Genomic DNA, 25,934 nt, shown 5'->3' with positions numbered 1-25,934 from the left:
ATACAGACATACATACACAAATAAGTTGTATAACTGGTGAAATCTGAATAAGCTCTGTGGATTATACCAATGTCAATTTCTTGGTTTTGACATTGTACTACCATTTTACAAGATGTTAATCATAGGAGAGGCTGAGTAGAAGGTAGAGAGGACCTCCCTGTATATTTCTTCCAAACGTTCTATGAATCAAAATAAAATGTTACCTTATCATAACAAGTATGTTTTGTAATTTGATTATAAGCTGTACTCCCTTGGCCCTTTATCAGTGGGTCTTTTTTGAGGCTTGGGTTGAGACTATATTACTTTAGAGTATAGTTTTTTCTTTCAGGAGCCTAGGGAACATTACCAATCCAGGGCCTCTTTAAATCAGATTTAAAAATTTTTTTTAATTTATTTAATTTATTTATTTTTGGCTGCGTTGGGTCTTCGTTTCTGCGTGCGGGCTTTCTCCAGTTGCAGCGAGCAGGGGCTACTTTTCGTTGCGGTACGCAGGCTTCTCATTGCGGTGGCTTCTCTTGTTGTGGAGCATAGGTTGTAGGCACGCAGGCTTCAGTAGTTGTGGCACGCAGGCTCAGTAGTTGTGGCACACGGGCTTAGTTGCTCGGCAGCATGTGGGATCTTCCTGGACCAGGGCTCGAACCCGTGTTCTCTGCATTGGCAGGCAGATTCCTAACCACTGCACCACCAGGGAAGCCCTACAGAGGGGAGAGGGTGTCTGTACTATTGGAGAGGAATTCCAAAGTTACGAATCTCAGAGCTTATATAGGAGCTGGTACATTTACTCCTCTTCCCCTCTGTTAGGATAGAGAGAGATTGCAGCGTGGGGTGGGGCGGAGGTGGCGGTTGGTAAAGCTAGAGACAGAAAGGGAGGATGAGAGAGAGCATGTGCTTTTATTTTGAAATGTAAGTAAATCCTCTCTTAGGAAAGGAGGGCAAGGTCTCTACCTGGAAGTTAAGCTTTTGTTTCTGAAGGAGAAAGATCTTATCACCCTTTGAATGTAACAGATGGCTTGGGTGGGGGGATGGGAGTGGAGGGAGGTGAGGGAAGACAAAAGTGGCTCTAGGTCTACCACCCTCAGAATGTGAAGAGCAAATGGCTCTGGGAGCAAAAGGAGATATTCTCTATCTTTATAACATGTCAATTTCATTACTCAGAGAATCACCAAGAAATCCAGCAAGGGCTATCTTACAGCACCTCCGTGTGCAGGTGCCCTCAGGGCAGTAAGAGCACTGGTTCTGGCTTGCAGTTCCTGGATTCCTGCTCCTGCTTTGTGTCTGGCCCTGGGTACTGGCCTTACTTTCTTGCAGTCTCAGCCATGCATTCAAAAGGAATTTTTAAATATTCTCTCTATCATCTTTAGGTGTTTTGCAGTGGGAAGTTTTCTGAATATTTAGTCCATTGTATTCCTGGAAGGCCCCCTTGATGTTTTGGGCTGTGATACAGTGCAAAAGGTATAGAACTTAGAATTGGGGACTTGGGCTCAAATTCAGGTTTCTTTCAATCTATGAAGCCTTAATGTCGAGCAAATCATTAATCTCTTCAAGCTTCAGTTTGCTAATCTATAAAAGTGGAGACATTGTTTTTAAACCTACCCTAAAACATTGTCATAAGAATCAGATGGGATCAGATATTTTTTTAAATTGAGGTATAACTGGCTTGTAACATTATATTAGTTTCAGGTGTACAACATAATAATTCAATATTTGTATATATTGCCAAATGATCACGATAATAACTCTAGTTAACATCCGTCACCGTATATAGTTACACATTTTTTCTGTGTGCTGAGAACTTCTAAGATCTACTCTCTTTGCAACTTTAAAACTTTCAAATATGCAATACAGTATTATTAATAGTCACCATGCTGTACATTACATCCCTGTGATTTATTTTATAAATACTCTGAAGTGGGATTGCTGGATCATATGGTAGTTCTATTTTTAAATTTTTGAAGAGGGCTCCTCTGGTGGCGCAGTGGTTAAGAATCCGCCTGTGAAGGCAGGGGACACGGGTTTGATCCCTGGTCTGGGAAGATTCCACATGCCATGGAGCAACTAAGCCTGTGCGCCACAACTACTAAGCCTGCGCTCTAGAGCCTGCGAGCCACAACTACTGAAGCCCACGTGCCCTAGGGCCCATGTTCCACAACAAGAGAAGCCACCGCAATGAGAAGTCCACACACTGCAACGAAGAGTAGCCCCCACTTACCACAACTAGAGAAAGCCTGTGCGCAGCAACGAAGACCCAACACATCCAAAAATAAATAAAATAAATTAAAAAAATTTTTTTTGAAGAGCCTCCGCATTGTTTCCCATAACAGAGGCACCAGATGGGATCAAGCATTTTGAGCACTGACTACAGAGCCTTGCACACAATAAGTGCTCAGTGGATGCTGTTCAGAAGCATGATTGGCACTGCCTGAGCACTCATATTTAGAATTGAACCAGGCATTTTGTTTGCAGCAGTAGTTCCTCAAGGGCCATGTCCTTGCTAGGCAATGATGGTGGAAGGATAAATGTGAGGCCTAAAGAGGCTCGCTGTGGGGTGGAGAAGGATGAGGAAGAAACCCGTGACAACCACGGCACAATCTGAACTGTGCTCCAGGAGTGACAGACACCTGGATGGATGTGGCCAGGGTGAGGGCAGTCAGCAAAGGACTCTTCATGGAGGAAACGACAGTTCTCTGGCCTTCAGAGGTTGCTTAATTAGAAGGCAGAAAGACAAGCAAAGAGGGCACTTCAGAAAGAGGAGACTGAAGGATAAAGGTGAAGTGACCCCTTGTACTCTTGGTGAATGTCACTGAATTTGCAGGAGAGGTGGACAGTATGAGACAATGAGGGTATAGCCTGGAGGCCAGCTAGGCCTCCTCCACAGCCCAGGGCCTCCCCTCCTCTTCGGGTACTCCACTCTCCCCAGGGGAACGTGGCATCACTGATTTGAGGCTTGTTCATAGCACCTCTAAGGGGCCTTTAAGGAGACGGAGTCCCTCCTGCAAGGATCTCTTTCTCTAAGAACAGCCATTTCCACCACATTTCCTTTTAAGTGTATTCTGGTCATAGTGCCCAATCCTTTGAATTAGAGGCAAGGGCCTGCTGTCCCTTTAAAGAAACAAATCATTGACTTTTCCTAACTTTTAAAAGTAAGGGGCTTCCCTGGTGGCACAGTGGTTGAGAGTCCGCCTGCCGATGCAGGGGACACAGGTTCGTGCCCCGATCCTGGAAGATCCCACATGCCGCGGAGCGGCTGTGCCCGCGAGCCATGGCCACGGAGCCTGTGCGTCCGGAGCCTGTGCTCCGCAACGGGAGAGGCCACAGCAGTGAGAGGCCCGCGTACAGCAAAAATAAATAAATAAATAAATAAAAGTAATACATGTTCACTGTAAAAAAAAAAATGAAAGCACAAGCCCTCATATATAAAAATTCACCTATAAACTCCAACCCAGAAGTGACCATTATTAACATCTTGGTAGCACCATCTGTCTATTCTTTCTTCTGTGAATGCTTTTGCATTCCTTAGATTGTACCATCATATGATTTTGTCCTTCATTTTGTTAATGAAGTGTATTACATTGATTGATTTGTGTATGTCAAACCATCCTTGCATCCCGGGGTATGCAAGGATGTGGTTGTGGTATATAGTCCTTTTATTGTGCTGTGGAAGTCAGTTTGCTATGATTTTGGATTCTGCATTTTTCTGTTATTAAAAACTATTTGTCGGGACTTCCCAGGTAGCTCAGTGGTTAAGAATCTGCCTGCCAATGCAGGGGACATGGGTTCGAGCCCTGGTCCTGGAAGATCCCACATGCCGTAGAACAACTAAGCCTGTGTGCCACACTACTGAGCCTTCACTCTAGAGCCCTTGAGCCACAACTACTGAAGCCCGTGCACATAGAGCCCGTGCTCCACAACAAGAGAAGCCACTGCAGTGAGAAGCCCACGCGCTGCAACAAAGAGTAGCCCCCGCTTGCCGCAACTAGAGAAAGCCCGCCTGCAGCAACGAAGACCCAACACAGCTGAAAATAAATAAATAAATGTATTAAAAAAAACAACAACAACAAACTATTTGTCAGCATTCTCCTGGCTGCATAACATTTCATTGTACAACTAGACCATTCCCTAATTGTTGGATATGTACGTTGGTTATGATTCAATATTCATGAACAATTTTAAGCCTCTTAATTCTTATTGCTGCTTTGCTTTTCAGAAAGATATTATACAGGGAATTCCCTGGTGGTCCAGTGGTGAGGACTTGGAGCTTTCACTCACAAGGGTGCAGGTTCAGTCCCTGGTCGGGGAACTAAGATCCCGCAAGCTGCATGGCGTGGCCAAAAAAAAAAGAAGGAAAGAAAACTATTATACAAATTCACACATCTCTAGCAGTGAGTGAAAGTATAGGTCTGGACTCCAATTTGTCTTCTATTCTACTAGTTTATAAGTGAGATTTCCCTGGAAGGCCTGGCTGATTGCAGTGATATAAATATCATTTCTGCATGATTGAAAAATTATCCAAATGCCATGTTATTTTAATATTTCAAAATGTCTGTGTTTTCCGTCCTCTTCAGGGAGAGACCAACAGGATTATAGCCTCCCACACAATGAACAAGAACTCATCTAGGTCACACTGCATTTTCACAATCTACATGGAGGTAAGTGCAAGCTCTCTGAAGAGCCGAGAGGGGTTGTCGATTCCCATGGGGCCTGCTCAGTAAGAACCTTCTCCCTGTGACAGTTTAACCTCTTTTTGGGTGTTTCGTAGGCCCATTCGCGGACCTTATCAGACGAAAAGTACCTCACTTCCAAAATTAACTTGGTGGATCTAGCAGGCTCCGAGAGGCTGGGGAAGTCTGCGGTAAGTGGGGGAGCAGGAAGTTCTTCCTCAAGAAGCTACAGCTCTGTTTCCGGCTTAGTTTCTGTGCACCTGGGCCGTCCCTCATAGGGCATTCGTGAGCACCATCCCGAGCTAGGAGCAGTGGAGCTGGAGGGACAGAACTAGCAGAGGTGAAACAGAGAGGCAGTTCCTACCTGGCAGGATTTTTGTAAACATTAAATGAGATAATGGCTTCTAAATTCTTAGCAAAGTACCTGGCACTCAGTCAGTGCTCAGTCAATGCTCCATGCTCGTATTAGCGTTTCTCTATTTATCAGTGTGAGTGTTCACACAATGAATATTTGCATGAATTTTTCATCTCACATATTCATGTGAGCGTATTAACATAAGTATTCATAAGAGCATTCAGATGAGCATTCCTATGTGCGTTCTTATGAATGTTTGTATTTGTGTATTGAATGAATGTATATTCCCAGGATTATTTGCTCAAGTATCTGCACAAATATTCCCATGTGTATTCATAATAGTGTGACTCTTGAGAGTATTCATATACATATTCACATAAGTATTCATATTCACATGAGCATTCATTCATAAGAATATTTGCACGAGTGTTCCTGTGAGTGTTCCCATTAGCCCAAGATGGATACAATACAATCCCATGACAGGGAGAGAAGACCTGGTTCTGGGAAGGAGGCTCTGGCCTGGCCACAGACCTGCAGTGTTCTTTGTGGGGCAGCCTCTCCACTTGGTCTGATGAGGAACTGACCTTTGGTTTGTAGTCTGAGGGCCGAGTCCTGAAGGAAGCCACCTACATCAACAAGTCGCTGTCATTCCTGGAGCAGGCCATCATTGCCCTCGGGGACCAGAAGCGAGACCACATCCCCTTCCGGCAGTGCAAGCTCACCCACGCCCTGAAGGATTCCTTAGGTGAGGGTGTGGTTGGTGCACAGCAGGGGATGGACAGGCCTGGCATGTCTGTTACTGGTGATAATGGATTTGTTCCCTCCTGGTGGCATGGACTTAACTGCAGCCTTTTCACAGTGACCTCAGGCACACCTGGAAAGGCAGAATCAAGCACAGTGCCCTCTCATGTCCCCCATGCCATTCTCTTCACTCCTCAGAACCTTTGCTTAAGCTTTTGCCTCTACCGGAAGTACCTTCTCATTTCCCCTCATCCCTGAACCAGCTGGCAGAATCCTTCATCACCTTGAAGACCAAGGTGGAGGGCTTCTCCTGTGACGTCCTCCCTTCCCTGACTGAGGAGCTGGGGCTGTGTCTTGTCATCCTTGTGTTCCCATGCTTTTGCATTGGGCCCAATGGCACGGTGGTTGGTGTGTGATTATTAACTGAGTGCTCCCCCCCACCCCCCCATAAGCAAAGCCCTGGCCTAGAGGCCTCTGCCCTACCCCAGGCCTTCTCTCCTCTGCTTTTCCCCCAGCTCCTCTTTTAGGTACATTTGACAGCCTCTCCTGCTTCTCTTCTTCTTCCCCTTGCCTCCCAGCCTCATGCATGCTTGCGTTTGTCCTCTCTGACCCTGTCTCAGCTCAGGCTGCTAGAACAAAATATCACGGACTGGGTGGCTTAAACAACAGACACCTATTTCTCACAGTCCTGGAACCTGGAAGTCCCAGGTCAAGATTTGGCAGGAATGGCTCCTGGTGAAAACTCTCTTCCTGGCCTGTAGATGGCCACTTTCTCGTTGTGTCTTCACATGGCAAAGAGAGAGAGAGAGAGAAAGAAAAGAAAGAGGTCAGAAAGGGAGACAGGGCTCTGGTCTCTTTTTCTTTTCTTACAAGGGCACTAATCCCATCATGGGGCTCCACCTTCATGACCTCTTGTACTTAATTACTTCCTGCAGGTGCCACCTCCAAATACCATCACATTGAGGGTTAGGACTTCAATATATGAATTTTGAAGGGACACAAATGTTCAGAGCCCTCCCGCCCCCGCCACCCACCCGCCTCAAAGGAATCTCTTGGCAGAAAACCCACATGGTTCATGGCCCTTCTGTGTCCTGCTTTCTGCAGGGGGAAATTGCAATATGGTCCTTGTGACAAACATCTATGGAGAAGCCGCCCAGTTAGAAGAGACGGTATGTAAAGACAGCCAGTGCAACTGGGATGGCATCCCTTCTCATGCATGCCAGGGCTGGGTAAACTGACACAGTAGCTATAGACATGGTCAAGGGTGGAGGGATCCAGGGATGAGTCTGAGCCAAAATTGCTGAAGGGGGCCCAGCCAGGATCCAAATACCAAGCACCAAGGGGCAGAAGCCAAGAGGCAAGGCAGGTGGCAAGCTCAGTGTGGGGGCCTATGTGAGAAGAGAAGGCTGAGAGCCAGCTTTGTGGGGCAAGGACTGTGTTTTCTGGCCCATGCCAGGAGTATTTTGCCACTGCAGCGAGGAGCTCAGGAAGGAGAGGAAGAAGAAGAAGGTGCAGCGGCTGGATGGGCCCTGGCGGCCATGCTGAGGCCTTGGCTATTCTGCTGCAGGTGGCTGGGGCTGTCACAGGGTTTTAGTAGGAGAGGGCTGTGGCCGGAGTTGTGACTCAGGGAGATTAATCCAGCAGCAGTAAACAGGTGATCTGGGGAGGTGAGAAGCTTATGAGAACCAGAGGCAGGAATACGAAGTGAGCCAGTGACACGGGTGAGTCCACATAGCTCGGCACCCGGGCTGGGGCTCCCCCCTCTCCTCCCTACCCATCCTCAATAAGATAGGTTTGTAAATCTCTCCCTAGACATTTTGGTCAAATGTGGATGTTTGGGGCAAGCTTCAGTCATCTGGAGAATCCACTAGGTGAAACAGGTCATTTCCAGGGACATTGCAGGGCAAGATGCTCCTACAGGGCCTCCCAGCTTGGTGCATTAGGGACCATCCCAGCTTCCAGGGGGAGTTCTCCCGCCACATACCCAGTGCCCTGGGACTTGGGAGGCCAGGGAGGGGAGCTCCAGCTGACGTGCAGACAGCATCCCCAGAGGAAGGCTTCAGGCACCTACTGGTCTCACAGCATAACAAAGCATGAGTGAACCCCAAGAGGAGTCATATGAATATTGGGCCTCCTGGCTGCCTGGTTAAGAAATACGTCCTCCAAGATCGTGGAAGACCCTTTCTCCCCTTATCCCCACCCCTGAGATGGTCACATAGGAAGCAGCTCTCCTGGTACCTGCTTTCCCCTGAGGCTTGTGCCCACACCACCTGGGATCTCTGATTAGGACTGAGCCCACAGGAGCCCTAAGGAGCTGCTGGAAGAGTTTCGGGGGTTGGGACAAAGGCATATTGGGGGTGCAGAAGCTCATGATTCTCTTCTCCAAATGCTTTAAAACTTTAAAACTGTTCCTGTCATGATTCGTGTTGTTTTATGCAGTGAACATGCATGTGTGTATGAGGGAGTCGTGGCCACACTTGCTGCTGTGCTTACAGCAGGAGAGTTTGATTTCACCCTCACAGAAGCAACTCCAACTAAAATGACAGGGGTCTCTTCCTGAGGGCTCTCTGTGGGCCAGTTCTGTCCAGAGCACATTACATACCTCAGCACTAAGTCTCCCAGTGACCCTGTGAGGCAGGTCTTCCCAACTTTACAGAGAAGTTACAAGACCTGTCTGAGGTTGTGCAGTCAGTTGGTTGGTGGCAGAGCTCTTAACTACTAGGCAAGACTGTCCAATGGAAGAGCCCTTTCAGGCCTTCCTCAGGCTACTTCTGGGTTACCCATCCCCCCTCCAAGTCGGCTTCCCTGTTTCAGGGCTCCAAGTCAGCCCAGCACAGTATGAGGCTGGGATGTCAGGGCTCACTGGCAGCTCATGTGCCACTGGCTGCTCCTCACTGCCAGGGAGCAGCCCTCCACTCCTCATGGAACATCAACACAGTGGGGCTGTTTCCCAAGTGCCCACTTCTGTGGCCACCCCATGGGCCCCCCAGCCATAATTACCCCTGGCTGGCTGTGCCCCCAGAGGGACTCAGGCAGGACCCCCAGATGTCACTCCATGGGGCCATGGAGCATTCCTCTCTGCAGGGAGACTTGTTTTCTAGTGGAATCCTTTAACCTGTTTTGCACATATCTCTACTCACAAGTAATTGACCAAGAACATAGAGGTCTGTCTGATGTGTTTTTCAGCTGTCTTCACTGCGGTTTGCCAGCAGGATGAAGCTGGTCACCACTGAGCCTGCCATCACCGAAAAGTATGACGCTGAGGTACTAAGGGGCTTGTAGGCAGGTATCTCGCTGTGGGGAAGGTGTATGGGTTTGCAGGCTGGGTCACAAGAGCCTGGCTTCCCTTCCTGCCTTGACCAAAGATACGCATGTGATCCTGGGTCAGTCCCTTTCTGCTCTGGGATAGACCAGTGTTTAGAGTCCCTTGGGGGCTGCCACAAAGGTGAAAGGGCTAGGTCAGGCCCCCACCCAATTCATATGTGGGGCTTCAAGTCCTCTGAGTGCCCCTGGGCTTCTGCATGAGAGTCCTTAGAGCTAATTGTTTCTGAGTTAAATCAGTGTGGACCATCTCTCAGACTCATCTGGTTAGGTCACTACAGAGCCTCTTTCTTCCCAGCCTGAGCGATGCCTCTCAGCAAACAGCTGACCAATCAGAAGAATGATCAGCCTCACCATTAGCCAGGGAAATGCAAGTTAAAACCTTAGTGGAATTCCACCCTCAGACTAGCAAAAATTAGAAATTTCCTGACAATGTAGAAACAATGGTGAGTATGTGCAGAAACAGCAATGCTTATTTATTTCTGGTCAAAGTGTAATTGACAACCACTTTGGAGAGCATTTTGGCAACATCTAGTAAAGTAAAAACACATTTACCAATAATTTGGTTTTCCTTTAAGATGCTTATGCAATCATAGTTACTGGAGACAGGAGCATATACATGCCCTAAACCCATGACAAACCAGCTAAACTTTCTAGATTCTAAATCCTGAAGGAAAATAACAGTCCGGGGCTTCCCTGGTGGCGCAGTGGTTGAGAGTCCGCCTGCCGATGCAGGGGACACGGGTTCGTGCCCTGGTCCGGGAAGATCCCACATGCCGCGGAGTGGCTGGGCCCGTGAGCCATGGCCACTGAGCCTGCAGGTCCGGAGCCTGTGCTCCGCAAGGGGAAAGGCCACAGCAGTGAGAGGCCCACATACCGCCAAAAAAATAAAAATAAAAAAATAACAGTCCGGGGGCTCTGTGGATCTAACCCATGGTTTGGAGGTTGAGGAGGAAGTAGAGCTTAGAGCAGTGGTTCTCAAACTTGAATGGGTGTCAGAATCACCCTGCGGGCTCATTGAACCACAGGTCACTGCACCCGTTCCCAGAGTTCCTGATTCCATCGGTCTGGGGTGGGGGCTGAGGATTCAAATTTCTCATGAGTGTCCCCAGTGCTGCTGCTGCTGCTGCTGTTCTGGGGCCACACTTGGAAAATAAGGGGCACAGTAGTTAAGAGCGCTGGCCCCTGTGTTGGGCTATCCTGGTTCAGCAGCCTGCTCTTTCTTTCGTCAGCTGTATAACCTCAGCGAGATACTTATTCTTTCTAAGGCAGGAGTAACAGAGTTCACTCTCAAAGAGATGTGAAGAACAAGATAATGGGTAGGAATCTTTTAGCACAGTGCTGTCATGGAGTAAATGCTCAGGAAATGTTAGCTAGCACTATAGTCACTTCTGTAGACCAGCAGTATCACTTCTAGGTATATAGTCTAGCAGCATTCTCACATATGCACATAAAGAGTTATAGAAGATGGTGCTGCACTGCTTGTTGTAATGGTGAAAAGTTAGGAACATGATTAATAGCCTTTAACAGAAAAGTAGCTAAGTAGGTTGCAGAGGGAGGGAGTCAGTGAGCTGCGAGCATGGATAATCTCTAGTGAGAAAACAACTTGGGGATTGAATGGTGGCATCTCTCGTTTATACCAAGTATAAGAACATACGAAGCAATGCTGATCATCATTAGTGGATAGATGTATGTACAAAGAAAAAATGTATGGGAGTGAAAAGACCAAACTGAGCAGAGGTTCCTTCTGGATGTCAGGGTGGGGAATGAATTTGGAGTGGGGTAGCCAGGGGCTTCACATTTATCTGAAATGTTTTATTTCTTAAAAAAACAAAAACACCTGAAGCCAACATGGTGGCATGCTGTTAAAGTCAGATTTTAGGGTGGTCTTCCCAAGGTTTCATGGCATTATTTTCTATGCTTTTCTGTAGCTTGGAGCTTTTCTTATTTATTTTTCTTATTTTCTTATTTGGTGCTCTCTTAGCTTAGGACTACCACATTACCACCTGTGAACCTGGCTGAGTGGACGTTGCACCTGGCAGTGAGGACTTTCATTTTAATGTAATTCCTGTTCTGAAATCTGCACTGTTGTTCCTGGACAGCCAAGTTGCCATGTCACCAAATGCAAATGTGTTTATAATCTTTATGATAAGCATTTTCCTTTATATGTATGAGTTCTCGAGAGAGACCTGGAAAATTATTTTGGTTGTTGCCTTTCCTAGAGTGTAGCCAGTATTCCCAGGTTTCCAGCACCATTTTCAGTACTGACACCTGTTTTCAAGGGGGTGGAATAGCTTCTGTAGAGTTTCCTTGGTTGGTGGGGCTGGCTGGAAGGTGGTGGATTGAGTTCCTGATCCACCTCTGCTACCAGCTCTCTGTGGTGAGTTGCTCAGGCTCTGAGCCTCAGGATATTCATCTGTGAACTAGGAGGTTGGACTGATGACTTCCAGCAACCCTCCCACTGTGTCATTCTGTGATTCTGTGAGGTGGCGTAAGGGTTGTGAGCCACAGGCATAAACAGACAGCAGAGAGACTTGGGGTACCCTACTCTGCCAAGAGGAAGCACACCTGCACGCTGCCGTGGGGTCAAAATAGGGAAACTTCTTAGGCTGATAGCTGCTCACAACCTGGCGTGGACTTAAGCAGAACTCTCTGAATTATCCTCATTACATTTATGATGGAAACACCTAACCATCAAGGATCTTACATGGGTCTGTACTGTCTCTGAGGCATTTTTTTTCCATCCAGAAAATGCCCCTGTTTCTTATAAGGGAGTTGGTCAGCCAGGAGGTGCTGCCAGACCCTATTCTGTGTGGTCTTCTGCTTCAGCCCTATTTCCAAGCAGCTTCTTTCCAGTCAGTAGAAGAGGGCAAGTTAGAGGCCACTAAGCCTGCCAGGTAGTAGGAGAAATGGCTTCCATACTGTCAGGGTGCAGCATAGAGCCTGGTGACCCATGGGAGCAGATGGCTCATTTCCACCATCACCTGATTGGCCCAGAGGTCTAACCTGGCTCCTCATGCCACACTGGACAGAGTCATCCAGCTGGAGGTCCCCAGAAGCTCAGCCGGACTTTTCCTAGCTGGGCATAGTGCATTTTCTAGAGCTGAGATCCCTCAGCTGAGAGGAAGGGATGGAGATGAGTTGGGGCCAGCCACCAGTCCTCTCCCGTTCACCTCACAGGGAGTCCACCTGAAGGACCATCTTGAGGATGCCCAGAGGGACAGAGTCAGAATCTGGACCCTGGTCATGTGTCTTGAGTTCAGGCTTTGTGCCCTGATTTGCCACTGAGCCACCAGGACACCAGGACCCCTTGCTACAGACTGGTCACAGCTTTGGTCACCAGTCCTGAGAACCAGCTGTCAGGGGCTCCCTCCAGTGGCCATTTTTTGACAACTAAAGGAAGCCCTGTTGTTCACAGTGAAGGTTCTCAGCATGAAGTCCCTTGTGCTTCTTATATGAAAAACACAAGGACAGTATCTATCAAATGTAAAATGACTTAGCAATTCTGCTTCTAGAAATGTATCATTTATTCATTCAGCTAAAATTTCTGGAGTACTTACTATGTGCCAGGCACTTTTTGAAGCACTTGGGATGTATCAGTGTACCAACAGAAACACAAATCTCTGTCTTTGAAGAGCTGACAGTCTGCTGGGGGTGGGAGAGATAGATATAATAAACATAAGAAATCAGTCATTTCTAGATTTGCTATTTACGACAACATGGATGAACCTAGAGGACATTATGCTAAGTGAAATAAGCCAGACACAGAAAGAAAAATACTGCATGAGCTCATTTATATGTGGAACCTAACAAAGTCAAATTCATAGAAGCAGACATAGAGCAGTGATTACCAAGAGTGGGGTGGGGGCAGGCTGAGAAATGGGGAGATGTTGGTCAAAGGGTACATATTTTTAGTTCTAAGATGAATTAGTTCTGGGGACCTAATATATAGCATGGTGACTATAATTAATAGTAGTGTATTGTATACTGAAATTTTGCTAGGAAAGCAGATCTCATACCACACACACAAAAAATGGTAACTAGTGGATATGTTAATAGCTTGACTGTAGTAATCATTTCACTGTGTACATGTATATCAAAACATCATGTTATAGGGCTTCCCTGGTGGTGAAGTGGTTGAGAGTCTGCCTGCCGATGCAGGGGACACGGGTTCATGCCCCGGTCCAGGAAGATCCCACATGCCGCGGAGCAGCTGGGCCCGTGAGCCATGGCTGCTGAGCCTGCGCGTTCGGAGCCTGTGCTCTGCAATGGGAGAGGCCACAACAGTGAGGGGCCCGCGTACTGCAAAACAAACAAACAAACAAACAAACAAAAACCACATCATGTTGTACACCTTAAATATATATAATTTTTCTTAAAAACAAAATAGGTAAGTTGTAGAGCTTCACTGTCCAATACAGTAGCCACTACTCACATGTGGCTACTGAAATCAGTAAAAAAAATTTTTTTTTCGGCTGTGCTACACGGCATGCGGGATCCTAATTCCCCAACCAGGGATCGAACTCGTGCCCACTGCAGTGGAAGTGCGGAGTCTTAACCACTGGACCACCAGGGAAGTCCCCTGAAATCACTAAAATTAAATAAAATTAAAAATTCACTTACTTGGTCCCACCAGTCACATTTTAAGTGTTCAATAGCTTTATGTGGCTTGCAGCACAAACACAGAACATTTTCCTCATTACAGCAAGTTCTATTAGACAAGACTGCTCTAGGGTATGTTCTATGAAAGAAAAGTAGAGCAAGATTTTTTAAGAGTGGTGTGAGGGTGGGGAGGGGATTGCAGTTTTACATGGGGTGATAGAGATGCGCCTAATTTAGAAGCTTTTGAACAAAGACTTGAGGGAGGTGAGCCATGGAAATACCTGGGAGAAGAGTGACAGACAATGCAGAGGCAGGAATGTGCCCATTTGGTGGGAATGGAGTGAGCAGGGAGAAAAGAGTAGGAAAGAAGTAATGGGGCAGATCACATAGAGCTCATACATCACTGTGTTCTCGTACACAAAGATGTAAGTGCAAAGATGTTTTGCAGCATTTTTTGTAGCAGCAATAAATTGGAGGTGGCATACCTGATTATCAGTGGGGAATGGTAATGCTTTGTGTAGTGGTTGGGAAGGATGAGGGTCAGTGCATCCTGGAGGCATAGGCTGCACTGAGAGGGCCATTACCCTGTTGGACTGGAGTATCCTGGAGCTCCTGGGAGTCAGGGTTTGAGGTGGCCCTAGGGGTGCCTGTGCTCACTCTGTTCTCAGTCTCCTCTGCAGTAAGAGGCAGAGGCCAAAGGACTGCTGAGACCTCCTCAAACCCTAAAGTCACCCAGTTGGGGAAAAGTCACCAGTGGGGAGGGAATCATCCAGATGCTGAGATCACACCCCATGGATTACCTGGAAGAGCCAGGATGTCCAGGCACGGGTGGGGAATTATAGGCTTGATATGGAAGAGGCAGGGTGGCTTCTCTGACTGTCCTCCCTGCTTTCCCCCTCACCACCCCCCCGACCCCACAATATGTTTCCCTGGCAGCGAATGGTCAAGAACCTGGAGAAGGAGCTGGCACTGCTCAAGCAGGAACTAGCCATCCATGACAGCCTGGTAAGGGGCTAGAGGTGGTGGTGGGGCGTGGTTGCCAGAATGCTAGAGGGACTAGGGTCAGGGTACCAGGTGGGCAGAAGGGCTAGGTTGGGAGGGGGCAAAGGGTCAGGGCAGGGATGCTGGATGAGCAAAGCCGGTTGGGTCGGCAGAGGGACTGGGTGGACAGGGGGCCAGATGGGTCAGGGGCCGAGTAGAGAGACTCGGGGGTGGGGCAGAAGTGCTGGGGGACCAGGAATGTCTGGTAGGCAGGGACACTGGACAAACAAGAAGATGTGGACAGGGGTGTCAGATGGTCAGGCAGTAGGCAGGGGGGATGAGGGGCAGGGGCCAGAGGCCTGGCAGGGGTACAGGGGCAGACAGCATGATGGGTCAAGGTCAGGAGAGGTGGCCCCTGACCAAGGCTGGATGGTCGGGTGGGAACACCAGCAGGGAGCCATGAAGGTAGGGGGTGGGGGCAGGAGTCCTCCAGTAGCCTGTCTGAGCTAATGCTCATGGTTCAGAGGAGCCTCAAGGCAGAGGCTGCCCCCTCCGTCCTGTGGCCCTCATCCTACAGAGTCTGCTGAGACTCAGTCAGCAGAACCCCCTTGTTTGGAGTAGCAGGCCCCCTGTTGGGCACCCTTTCCTTCCCCGCCCTACCTGGTTGTCCCTTGCTGACATGAGCACCTGGCCTGTGAGTCAGGCCCTCCTTGCCAGGATGTGGTGATGAAGGGAATGGAGCTGGCTTGGGCGGCCAGGGTCTGTGCCCAACTTCCCCACTTTGGTTCTCAGAATGGTCCCTGCCACCCCACTTGGGCTCGGGTGCTTGGAGCTTAACAATATGTTCCTTTTCCTCCTCCAAGGCCAACCGTACCCTCGTTAACTATGACCCCATGGATGAAATTCAAATTGCCGAGATCAACTCCCAGGTGCGGAGGTACCTGGAGGGAACGCTGGACGAGATTGACGTAAGGAGCCCCTCAGGACCACCGTGTCCAGCTGGCCCAGGCCTCCATCTCCTGGCCACACCCCGATGCGTACTATGCTAGCCTTGTAACCTCACACTGAGAGGGTACAGGGGGTGTAGGGTAGGTGGTGCTGGACTCCTGGCCTCAGGGCCCTTTAGCCCACCTCAGGGTCTCGGCATCCCTGTTTAGGGTTGCAGGGCTGTGGGTGACCCACAGAGTGGCTGACAGCCTTAAACAGCCTTGAATACACAGGAGGTGGTCCATCACTGGGGGCACAAGTGTGGACCCTGGAGCTAGGCTGCCCTGGATCGAATCTCAGCTCAGCTATCTCCTTGCTGAGTGACCTCAGGAAAATGCTCAAGCTTGTGTACTCTGGTGGCCTCACCTGTACGGTGTGGTGGGGAGGGAAACCGAGCTGGGATGAACTGAGATGCAGCACCTCAGGGGCTTGACTGTGCCAGACAGAGTGAGGGCATTAAAGGATGACAGTCATGCTGGTTGTCTACAAGGCAGACCCCCCAGGGCCCATGCTGGAGTGGGCCAAGGAGGAGGAGACAGCAGCCACACAGGGAAAGATGCATTGTTTTTATAGCACAAGCTGGCAGACCTCTTATCAGGGAGCTCATGGGCAGAACCTCGCCTGACCTGTTACTGTGAGCAGCTGCCAGAGGCAAGCCTGGGACAACTGAGGGGCAGGCTGCTCTGGTCTTCCTAATAAGGGCAGCCCCAGACTGACCAAGGCATCGAGGGTAATGCTGGTGGGCTATAGGCCCAAGAGGGAGGCTGATGGCCTTCCTCCAGCCACAGGTGAGTGTGTCTGTGCCCACACAGAAAAGTTCGTAATGGAACCTTTTGGAAGCAGGAGAGAGCTGAGGACAATAAATTTTATTTAAATGTTTTCTTAGTATTCTCAAGAACTAGAGTCATTTTAATTTTATAGAGGTCTTCACTCAGAAAAGGTGATTTTTATAGTCGCAGTAAATAGTTTTACAACTACTAATCAGGTGTTTCTCTGTTCTTGAGGAGGGCTGGACCGCCACTTTCCTGAGAGGGTGTTGGCAGATGTCCAATTCGTTTTTTTTTTTTCGGTACGCGGGCCTCTCCCATCGCGGAGCACAGGCTCCAGACGCGCAGGCTCAGTGGCCATGGCTCACGGGCCCAGCCGCTCCGCAGCATGTGGGATCTTCCCGGACCGGGGCACGAACCCGTGTCCCCTGCATCGGCAGGTGGACTCTCAACCACTGTGCCACCAGAGAAGCCCTCTTTTTAAATATTTATTTATTTATTTATTTTTGGCTGCGTTGGGTCTTTGTTGCTGTGCACAGGCTTTCTCTAGTTGCAGTGAGCGGGGGCTACTCTTCATCATGGTGTGCGGGCTTCTCATTGCTGTGGCTTCTCTTGTTGAGGAGCACGGGCTCTAGGCGTGCAGGCTTCAGCAGTTGTGGCTCACGGGCTCTAGAGTGCAGGCTCAGTAGTTGTGGCGCACAGGCCTACTTGCTCTGCGGCATGTGGGATCTTCCCGGACCAGGGATCAAACCCATGTCCCCTGCGGTGGCAGGTGGATTCTTAACCGCTGTGCTACCAGGGAAGTCCCAGATGTCTCATTCTTGAGACAGATGGTCCACGGGTTAGCCAAGGGGTCCTGGTTTCTCTACTAACACAGACACAGCCTTGGTCCCATGGTGTGCTTGGTCTAACCTCTGCCTTGTTCTCTTCCCTCCAGATAATCAACCTCAGACAGATCCAGGAGGTGTTCAACCAGTTCCGGGTGGTTCTGAGGTAAGGGTCCCACCCCATCCACCCCATTGCTACGTCAGGCTGCCATTTTCATTTCCCATGGTATGGATGCCGGTCTCCAAGTGCACTGCCTTCTCTCTGGTGTGTGAGGAGCCAGATCAGAGGCCTCTGGGTATGGCAGGCCCTGGGTGTCCCCGATAGCCTCTGCCCCTGAGCTCTTATATCCTCCTGCCCTTCCCTTCCCCTGGGGGAAGTGGGGAGGACAGCCCTCCATTCAAGGGCTACTCAGAAACGAGGTGGTCCCCGGTTTCCTGAGTTTATTAATTGGACAGGAGGTCCTTATGGAGTGCCAGCCCTGAAGATGGCCGGAGCAGGACACTTTGATACTCCCCACACCCTCCTCCCTACCTCAGGAGGGATTTGTGGTTTATTTGGGTACAGACATACCTGTAGCCTGACTGGCTGATGCTGGATGGTATCACAGAAGATGGGTATGTGATTTTGAAGGGCCTGTTAGGGACAGACAGGTGGGAAAGCATGGTGCCGAGGCAGGCTTATGGTCCTTGTTAAAGGTCATCTTAGAGCAGTTGTGCTTGGCACATAAGGTGGCCCCTGCAGATTTGGGGGCTGGACAATGGGTACACGCACTGGGGAGTGGGGAGCAGGGGAATGAGCGTTTTTGGTCTGGTCTGGTTCATGATGAGGATGTGGCTCTGTCGCAGGGGCCACACACAAACGACTTCTAACTCCAGTACTTGGTGCTCGCCCCAGTGGGTTCAGCATGGCCCCAGCTGTGAGGGGTTCTTTCACTCTCTCTCCCAAGCCAACAGGAACAGGAAGTGGAGTCCACTTTGCGCAAGAAGTACACCCTCATAGACAAGAATGACTTTGCAGCCATCTCTGCTGTCCAGAAGGTAAGCACAATTGCCTCTTGCCGACAAGACTCACATCAGATTTTTCCATCCCCAGATCTTTCCAGAGACAGTGAGTGTCTTGCATTAAAGCAGATCTAGGGTTGCGACAGATAAAGGTAACACCAGCATGAGCATGGGGTGATCCAGGCAGGAGTAAACCACATATGAGTTCAAAATGTTCTCCATAAAATGGAGATGTGGCTAGTAGTAAACAAGACCAATTCCCAGAGTTAGGTTGGAAACGGGCCCCAAAAGCCTCAGCGTATGGAATGAGACACCAGACCATGAGAGGAGTTGATGTAGGAAGTGGACATTGGGTAGGGTGGTCAGAGACAGCTCTGCTGGGGACAGCCTGAAGTGACATCAGCAGGAGCCACATCTCGGTGTGTGGGATGAACATGTCCACCTTTGGTCCGTATACGCCTGGTTCCCCAGGGAGCCTGAACCCTTAATCTAACCACAGACCTGCAACTGGCCTCTGTCCAGGCAGGGCTCATGGACGTTGACGGCCACCTAGTGGGCGAGCCTGACGGACAAGGCTTCGGACTCGGAGTCGCCCCTTTCTCTACCAGACCCGGGAAGAAATCCAAGTCCAAGAAGATGTTCAAAGAGCAGCTCAGGTGAATGACCTTCCTGCTGCTCCAGCTGATCAGCACCTGGCCCTCCTTGGCTGGTGAAAGGGAGGACATAAGCTGTCCCTCCCTTCCCCTGGTATCTTAGCTATGGGGTGGTCACAATGGATACCTCTCCTGCCAATACTAGCAGCATCTGTGGGGCCCAGGCTGGGGCTGGTCACCTGTCATCCTCACAGCAGTTCCACGAGGTGGGAGTTCATGTCTCCATTTTAACTGAGAAAACCAAGGCTCAGAGAGGGGAATTCATTCCAAGGTCACATTGCTAAGGTGCGGTAGTGTGGAAGTGAGAAGCCAGGCTGGCACTCGCCCTCCGGTACTTCATGTGGAAACCCAGCCCCCACCACCAGGTTCCTTCTGTGACCCGGCTAATTGGCACCCACATCACCTAAAAACTCCAGCTCACCTTTCAGGCAAGACTCGTTTGTAGATGGAGGGTGTCAAGGTTCCCTTAATGAACCAGCCTCGCTGGGAAGTGCTGTGTCATGGTGGACAAAGCACACGCTCTGGAGGTAACTCCTGGGCTCACCTCTCTGCTCAGTAGTTCTTTCACCCAAGGGGGTCACCTCTGTGAGGTATAAGAGCCTCTCTGCCTCTGTTCCCTCATCCCTAAAATGGGAATAATAATAATAATAGCATTAGTCACTGGGGTGGTTTTGAGGATAAGTGAGTAAATGCAATCCCTGTCCCTGGAAGACCTCAATACAAATATGTTGTTACCATTATTATCACTTGTAAAAGGACACGGGCCAGAGCTGATTGTAGAAAACTGTCACATGCAGTACTGGAGTTGGGTAGGAGGATGCCCTGGCCTCCTCCTGCCTCTTCAGGAAGGGAGGTCACACCCCCACCCTCTCTGTTCTGCCGTTGGGTAATTAGTGCAGTAACAAATGGATCAAGGCTTGGTTCCCCCAAGCCACACCTGTTGCAAGAAGAAAAGAGAAGGAAACAGTGGAAGGAGCCATGTATATCCTCCCTTTAGTTCAGTCCTGCTCACATGTACCTCTCTGAGAGGGAAGACCCCAGGTGCCATCAGTTGGAGAGGGAGGATGACTACTTTCTGGGGAGCTGGTGTGGGCACTGACAGGTGGGAGAGCAAGTCGTGGACTGATCAGAGCAGCGGGGCAGACGTGTCTCTCTTTACTGTTGGTCCGCAGACAGACGCACCCTGGGTGGGGGATCTGCTACTCCTTCCCAGGGATGCCTGTGTGACTAATACCTCAGCAGCCATGATGCTCCTTAAAGCCTGTGGCCCACCCCAAAGGTCCTTATGCTTCCAAACTGGAGACTGCCCATTCTTCCCAGGTGTCTCCTGCTGAGACTGCTGGAAGGAGGACTTCTTGTTCTGATAAAAGGGAGAGAAATTCTCTCCTCTTCCTCCCCATCTGCATGGCTTAGGGTTGTACTCTTTGCCCTTTGGCCTGGGTTTATGTTCAAGATAGGAGCTGAGCGGGCTGGGGCTTCTGGTGTATAAGTGCTGAGCAAGATTACTCCCCTCAGCATCAGAGACACTGAGCCTGGGGTCTCCCTGCCTTCTCCTTCCAGCTCCTTGGCAAGAAAGGAGGGTGCCAGCAGCCCTGTGAGTGGCAAGGACTTGGATGCTTCCACCTCCAAGACCCAGTTGACCCCATCCTCCAAGGATGGAGATGTCAAAGACATGCTTCTGCAGGACCGGGAGACCTCCAGTATTGAGCCCCTTGCCTCGGAATCCCCAAAGGAGGAATTACGCCCACCCAGGTGACCATCTAACAGTAACTCCTGCACCAGATCATACAAAATCAGAGTATGACAAGAAAAGAGCGCCTGCAGATAGAAGAGAAATAAAATGGGGGTAATAGGCAAAGACTAGGAGCACAGTCCAAAAAAGAAGAAATATGATGGCTTATACACGTGCAAAATGGTTCAACCTCAGGAGTCATCCAAGATACACAATTACACACGGAATCATTTTAGACCCTCCAAATAGCAATTATTTAAATAATTAAATTTGCCTATTTTGAATAAGTAATATATTCAAAAGATACAAAATTCTCAGGTATGAGACCCTTCCTCCAGCCACCCAGTTCCTCTCTGTGGTGAGTCAGTGATTGAGTTTTTAGGAATCTATCCTGAGGAAATATTTAGAGATGTAGACAAAGATTTATACAAAAAGATTGTGTCATTAATTTAAAAAGCAAAATAAAAAATTTTTGGTAACACCTTCAATAGTTGGCATTAGGGAAAGGGCACTAAGTGAATTATTTTCTCTGCCCTTGAAATGTACAAAGATGTACATGAAGAATTTTTCCCCACCCTGGGGAAAAAATTCCAAACATTCAGAGAAGTTGGAAGAATTGTATAGTGAACACCCTCTTGATTCTACCGTTAATGTTACTATAGTATTTCATCATGTGTCTTTCTCTCCATCCTTCCATCCATCTTTTTTTAAAAAATGGATTTCAAAGTACGTTGCAGACAATCTACTTTCCCCTGCCCAGCACTTCATCTTACATCTTATTAACTAGAGTTCTCAAAGAGTTAATAGCATGAAAGAATGCTTCTGTGAAAAAAGTAAGATGTAAAATTATATATATTGCATGACTCCAAATATTAAAACAGTTATCAAAGAAATGAAGGAGATACACCAAAGTGTGGTTGCCAATAGGTAATGAGTGGTATTTTGGGGGGTTTTTTGGGTAACTTTTCCTTACTTTCCTCATTTTCTGCAACAGTCACGTGCCCTTGTGTGCTCAGTAAAACGAGACGAGAGAATGATTCCTACACAGTTTAGCTCCCATCTGGGGTAGGTGGTGCCCAGGAATTCTGACCTCCTGCTTACGGAAGCCCCAGGGAAGAAAGGTGAAGTGCCCGGTGGCTCCAAGACAGCTGCCCCATTTCTCCCTCCTCCTTCCCCTCCATCTTCAGGCCCAGCACCCCACCCGCCAAGCCTGTGGCCTTTGAGGACTTTAAGAACGAACGGGGTAGTGAGATCAACCGCATCTTCAAAGAAAACAAATCCATTTTGAACGAGCGGAGGAAAAGGGCCAGCGAGACCACACAGCGCATCAATGCCATCAAGCGGGAAATCGACATGACCAAGGAGGCACTAAATTTCCACAAGTCACTACGAGAGAAGCAAGGTAAAGGTGATGGGAAGATAGTTGGGGGACAGTGGCATCTGAGTCATCCTGCTCGGGATGGGGCAGACTTGGGCACTGGAGGACTGAGTTGGTAGGGGGCCAGCAGGGGATGTTGGGGTGCAGGCTTCATCCCTAGGTCATCACTTGGCTCTAGTCAGCCCTGGGGAACCACAGAGTCCTTCCCTGTCAGCTAGCTTCTGCCTGCAAGTCCCCTTTCTTGCATTATCTCAGATCTAAGTGCTGGACCTTCCATCTGATATGTGCTTCTGCCCATGGAGGGACAGAATGTTGGTCTTGTAGACACTTCCCCAGGGAGATGGGTGGCTGGCAGCCACCACAAGGTCCATGGGTCCTGGTGTTGTCTCCTCACTGACCACAGTGGTCTGATTGGGGTAGGGGTGCTAGTCAAGACATGAGAAACTGAGGAGGGAATGAGAATGTGGATACCAAGGGCCAAGTGATCCACTGTCACTAAGACCATTCCTCATGCCAACCCTGCAACAAACTGGCCTAGCAAAGTCTCGTCTCTTAAGGCAGGTGGTGTGGGAAGCCCTCAGGCTCAACGAGCAGGGACCTCTGTGTGGGGAGTGGGGAGAGTGATCACCTGGTTACCCTGACCTGGTGCCCTTGTCCCAGTGGCAGACACTGCCCATACCTTCAATGTGCACCAAGAACCCTCAAGCTTGAGTAAGCAGAGGACTCATTTGGGAGGGCTGGTCAAGTGCAGATTCCTAGGCTGCAATCAGTGGCTCTGACTCAGGAAATCTGGAGCAGGGCCCAGAACCTGCATTTTAATGAGTAACCATCCCAACACTGAGGCTGGTGGTTCAGAGGCCACACTTGTTCACAGGCAGGGCACACGACCGGTTACTGGGCTTTCCCTTGCTAAATCGCAACCCTATGCTAGGCCAGCCTTCTTGAATGATCTCACTGATCACCTGGTCATCTCCAGGTGGCACTTGGTTTTCTGCAGGTCAGGGGGATCATCTCACTCATAGAGGTTGCATTTTACTCACTTATTTCTCAGAGGGCAACTTTATTTCCAAATTCTTGGGGCTACTTTGCTCATACCCTACGGACCAAGTGTAACACACTGTTCTAGAGGGCAAAGCCCTCCATGGGTTTGGGAAGTAGGGGAAGGTGGGTGATGATGGCTCCAGACATGCCCCCACCCAGAACCTCTAGAGTGAAGGCCTTGCAGGACCAACAAGCACTTCTCTGTGCCTTCTGCCTACACCTTTTTTTTCTCCCAAATATTTATATATTTATTTATTTGGTCGTGCCAGTTTTTAGCTGTGGCAGGTGGGCTCCTTGATTGCAGCTCCAGGGCTCCTTAGTTGTGACACGTGGGCTCCTTAGTTGTGGCATGCGAACTCTTAGTTGTGGCACGCATTTGGGATCTAGTTCCCTGACCAGGGATGGAACCCGGGCCCCCTGCATTGGGAGCGTGGAGTCTTAACCACTGTGCCACCAGGGAAGTCCCCCCACACCTCCTTTGAATATGCAACCCCTTATTATATATTTACATATTTTAAATAATATATATGTATGCTATGCTGATATATCACTTACTCCTCAATATACCTGAAAATGGACATTTTTAAAGGATGGGATGAAGAAGAAATAAACAATATTTTAAAATATTTAAACTTTTATCAGTATCAAAAAACATTTTTGCTCTTTCCCCCCGAAAGCAGTTGTTTTCCCATTGGTTGTTAAAATAGCAAGTAAAATACCTTTATCTTAAGGGAACAGATCGAGTAAATTCATTTTTAAAAATATTTTCTAGGTACCTTGACTGACAGCCACTTATCAGCCCAGAACAGTCACTGAATTTGAGACATTAATTAGTCTTTTGTGAAAAAAAAAAAGAAAAAGAAAAATCATCTTAAGTTCAGCTCTCATAAGTGTTTTCTGTGGAGATAATCAGAGAACCTCTGGGTAGTACAAAAGATGTTGTCACTCCCCATGTCAACAGAGTACTCTAAAGACTCTACTCTGTGATTGACGGATTTGTCTGTATCAAAGTGACCACATCAGGCCCACGGCATGCAAACCAGGTTGCTCTGCACTGAAGGTGAGGGCTACCCTGGACACCACTCCCCCCGCCACTGCAAACACCTTGAATTGGAACCCTTGCCTCTCCATGAATGGTGTCAGTGACACTTAATGTGCCTCACTTCTTCCCTGTAAACATCAGCAGAAGTGCTAATGCTTTCCTCCGGTACCTGGGGACTGCCTCGTGCACCCTGGCCACACACCTCGGTCACACACAGGACTCACTCTCCAGGGGTCCTTGGTCTCGGTGTTGACATGACGCCTTTGCTGAACTTTCAAGGTGCTATGAGCAGTAGACAGCCAGGTGAGTGGCTCCACAGATATCATTATTTTGTCTTAACCTAACAACCTTCATCACACTGACAGACCTTAAAAGGTCCATTCAAAGAGACAGTGAGCGGAGGAGATGACTAATAGCACAACTGACCCCTCTCCTCCTGGAGCCCTCTGACAGCCATTCGACAAGATGTCTGATGGCCTCTGACAAGAAGGTAGCCGGCGAATGCTGAAATCGTCAAGAAGACAATTTGAAATGTGGGTTTACATCTGTTATTAATAAGGAACCCTGCCCAACTGCCTTGTGGTACTAGCCGGTGGGGGCAGCTTGTTTACATAATTTATAAAAGTAAACACCTGTATAATAGAGGTATTTACTGGATATCTTTGGCTAGTGGGGTTTAAGGTCAAAATAATCATGGAACGTGGGCCATCTCTACCCTTTCCTCTGCCCACCCCTCCTGTTTGTCCTAAAAATGCCAGTGTGGTCCTCTGACCTGAGCTCCCTCTCCCTGTGAGACATATCCTAGTAGCCTGGCCTTCTCATGCCTTGTCCACCTCCATGCTGCACCCCAGCCCTTCCCAGGTCCTGTCTTCATGCTTTGCCAGCACTCTCCCCTCTTTCTGACCACCTCAGGTGGGCACCTCATTCCCTAACCTCCTCCTTCCCCTTGCAGGCGAGTATGAGAACAAGGGGCTGATGATCATTGATGAGGAGGAATTCCTGCTGATCTTGAAGCTTAAAGACCTCAAGAAGCAGTACCGGACAGAGTATCAGGACCTACAGGACCTCAGGGCTGAGATCGAGTACTGCCAGCACCTGGTGGATCAGTGTCGACATCGCCTGCTCACAGGTGTGCCGTTTGGGAAGGTTGGCTGGCCACCTGGGGTTCCAGGAGGCACAGGGCAGGGCTACCATCTGGGTTCTAGAAGTGGCTTCAGAACTTTTCTCTGGCAGAGGCAGGGGCTGGACAGGACTTTTTTTTTGGCTGTGCCCTGGGACATGCGGGATCTTAGTTCCCCTAGTTCCCGCTGCAGGGATCAAAGCCTGCATTGGGGTCTTAACCACTGGACTGCCAGGGAAGTCCCTGGACAGGGCTTTAGATGTGTGTTTCCAGGATTCTGAGGGCAGGAGATGGAGATGGGAAAGGGTGAGGCCCTGGAGCAGGAAGTGAAGAGAGGGTGAGCTGTGACAAGTACAAGACAGACAGACACACACAGCCTTGACCTGCTTCCTCAGGGACTCCCCACCCTCACAGTGCCATCTCCCTGTCTCCCTGCAGAATTTGACATCTGGTACAATGAGTCCTTCTTTGTCCCTGAGGACCTGCAGGCGGCACTGAAGCCAGGTGGCAGTATCCGTCCAGGCATGATGCCTCTCAGTAGGATTGTGTCTCTGGTGAGTGGCACAGGGCAGGGGTGGGGATGGTGGACAAGCACAGGGCAGTGGGCAGTGCCCCTTGTCCTCTGTTCTCTCCACAAGCTTGGCAGTGTACCGGCGGCTCCCAGCCTCTCCTACAGCTGGCCCAGGCAGGTGGGCAGGTACAGGTCTCTCCCCTGTTATCAAGGATG

The 25,934-nt window shown here is 49.2% G+C and overlaps 1 protein-coding gene across 3 annotated transcripts in view; it reads left to right on the top strand.

Moving 5' to 3' along the window:
- The window catches only part of KIF9 (kinesin family member 9), a 49,043-nt gene that overhangs the window by 13,616 nt on the left and 9,493 nt on the right, over nucleotides 1-25,934 (top strand). For 2 of the 3 annotated variants that reach the window (XM_060109423.1, XM_060109422.1), the window contains exons 6-19: nucleotides 4,563-4,646; nucleotides 4,757-4,849; nucleotides 5,611-5,758; nucleotides 6,859-6,923; nucleotides 8,941-9,018; nucleotides 14,614-14,682; nucleotides 15,522-15,626; nucleotides 17,350-17,405; nucleotides 18,187-18,277; nucleotides 18,764-18,897; nucleotides 20,455-20,646; nucleotides 21,814-22,028; nucleotides 25,040-25,216; nucleotides 25,646-25,761. In XM_060109423.1, coding sequence (XP_059965406.1) covers nucleotides 4,563-4,646; nucleotides 4,757-4,849; nucleotides 5,611-5,758; nucleotides 6,859-6,923; nucleotides 8,941-9,018; nucleotides 14,614-14,682; nucleotides 15,522-15,626; nucleotides 17,350-17,405; nucleotides 18,187-18,277; nucleotides 18,764-18,897; nucleotides 20,455-20,646; nucleotides 21,814-22,028; nucleotides 25,040-25,216; nucleotides 25,646-25,761 — 1,623 coding nt within the window. The remainder of the gene's footprint in view (nucleotides 1-4,562; nucleotides 4,647-4,756; nucleotides 4,850-5,610; nucleotides 5,759-6,858; nucleotides 6,924-8,940; nucleotides 9,019-14,613; nucleotides 14,683-15,521; nucleotides 15,627-17,349; nucleotides 17,406-18,186; nucleotides 18,278-18,763; nucleotides 18,898-20,454; nucleotides 20,647-21,813; nucleotides 22,029-25,039; nucleotides 25,217-25,645; nucleotides 25,762-25,934) is intronic. The other variant, XM_060109424.1, reaches the window with a different exon arrangement.

The sequence above is a fragment of the Mesoplodon densirostris genome, chromosome 10, assembly GCF_025265405.1.
Source record: "Mesoplodon densirostris isolate mMesDen1 chromosome 10, mMesDen1 primary haplotype, whole genome shotgun sequence".
Classification (NCBI taxonomy): Eukaryota; Metazoa; Chordata; class Mammalia; order Artiodactyla; family Ziphiidae; genus Mesoplodon; species Mesoplodon densirostris.
Note: the sequence above shows the minus strand (reverse complement) of the source record. Positions and strands in the feature narration are given on the sequence as shown.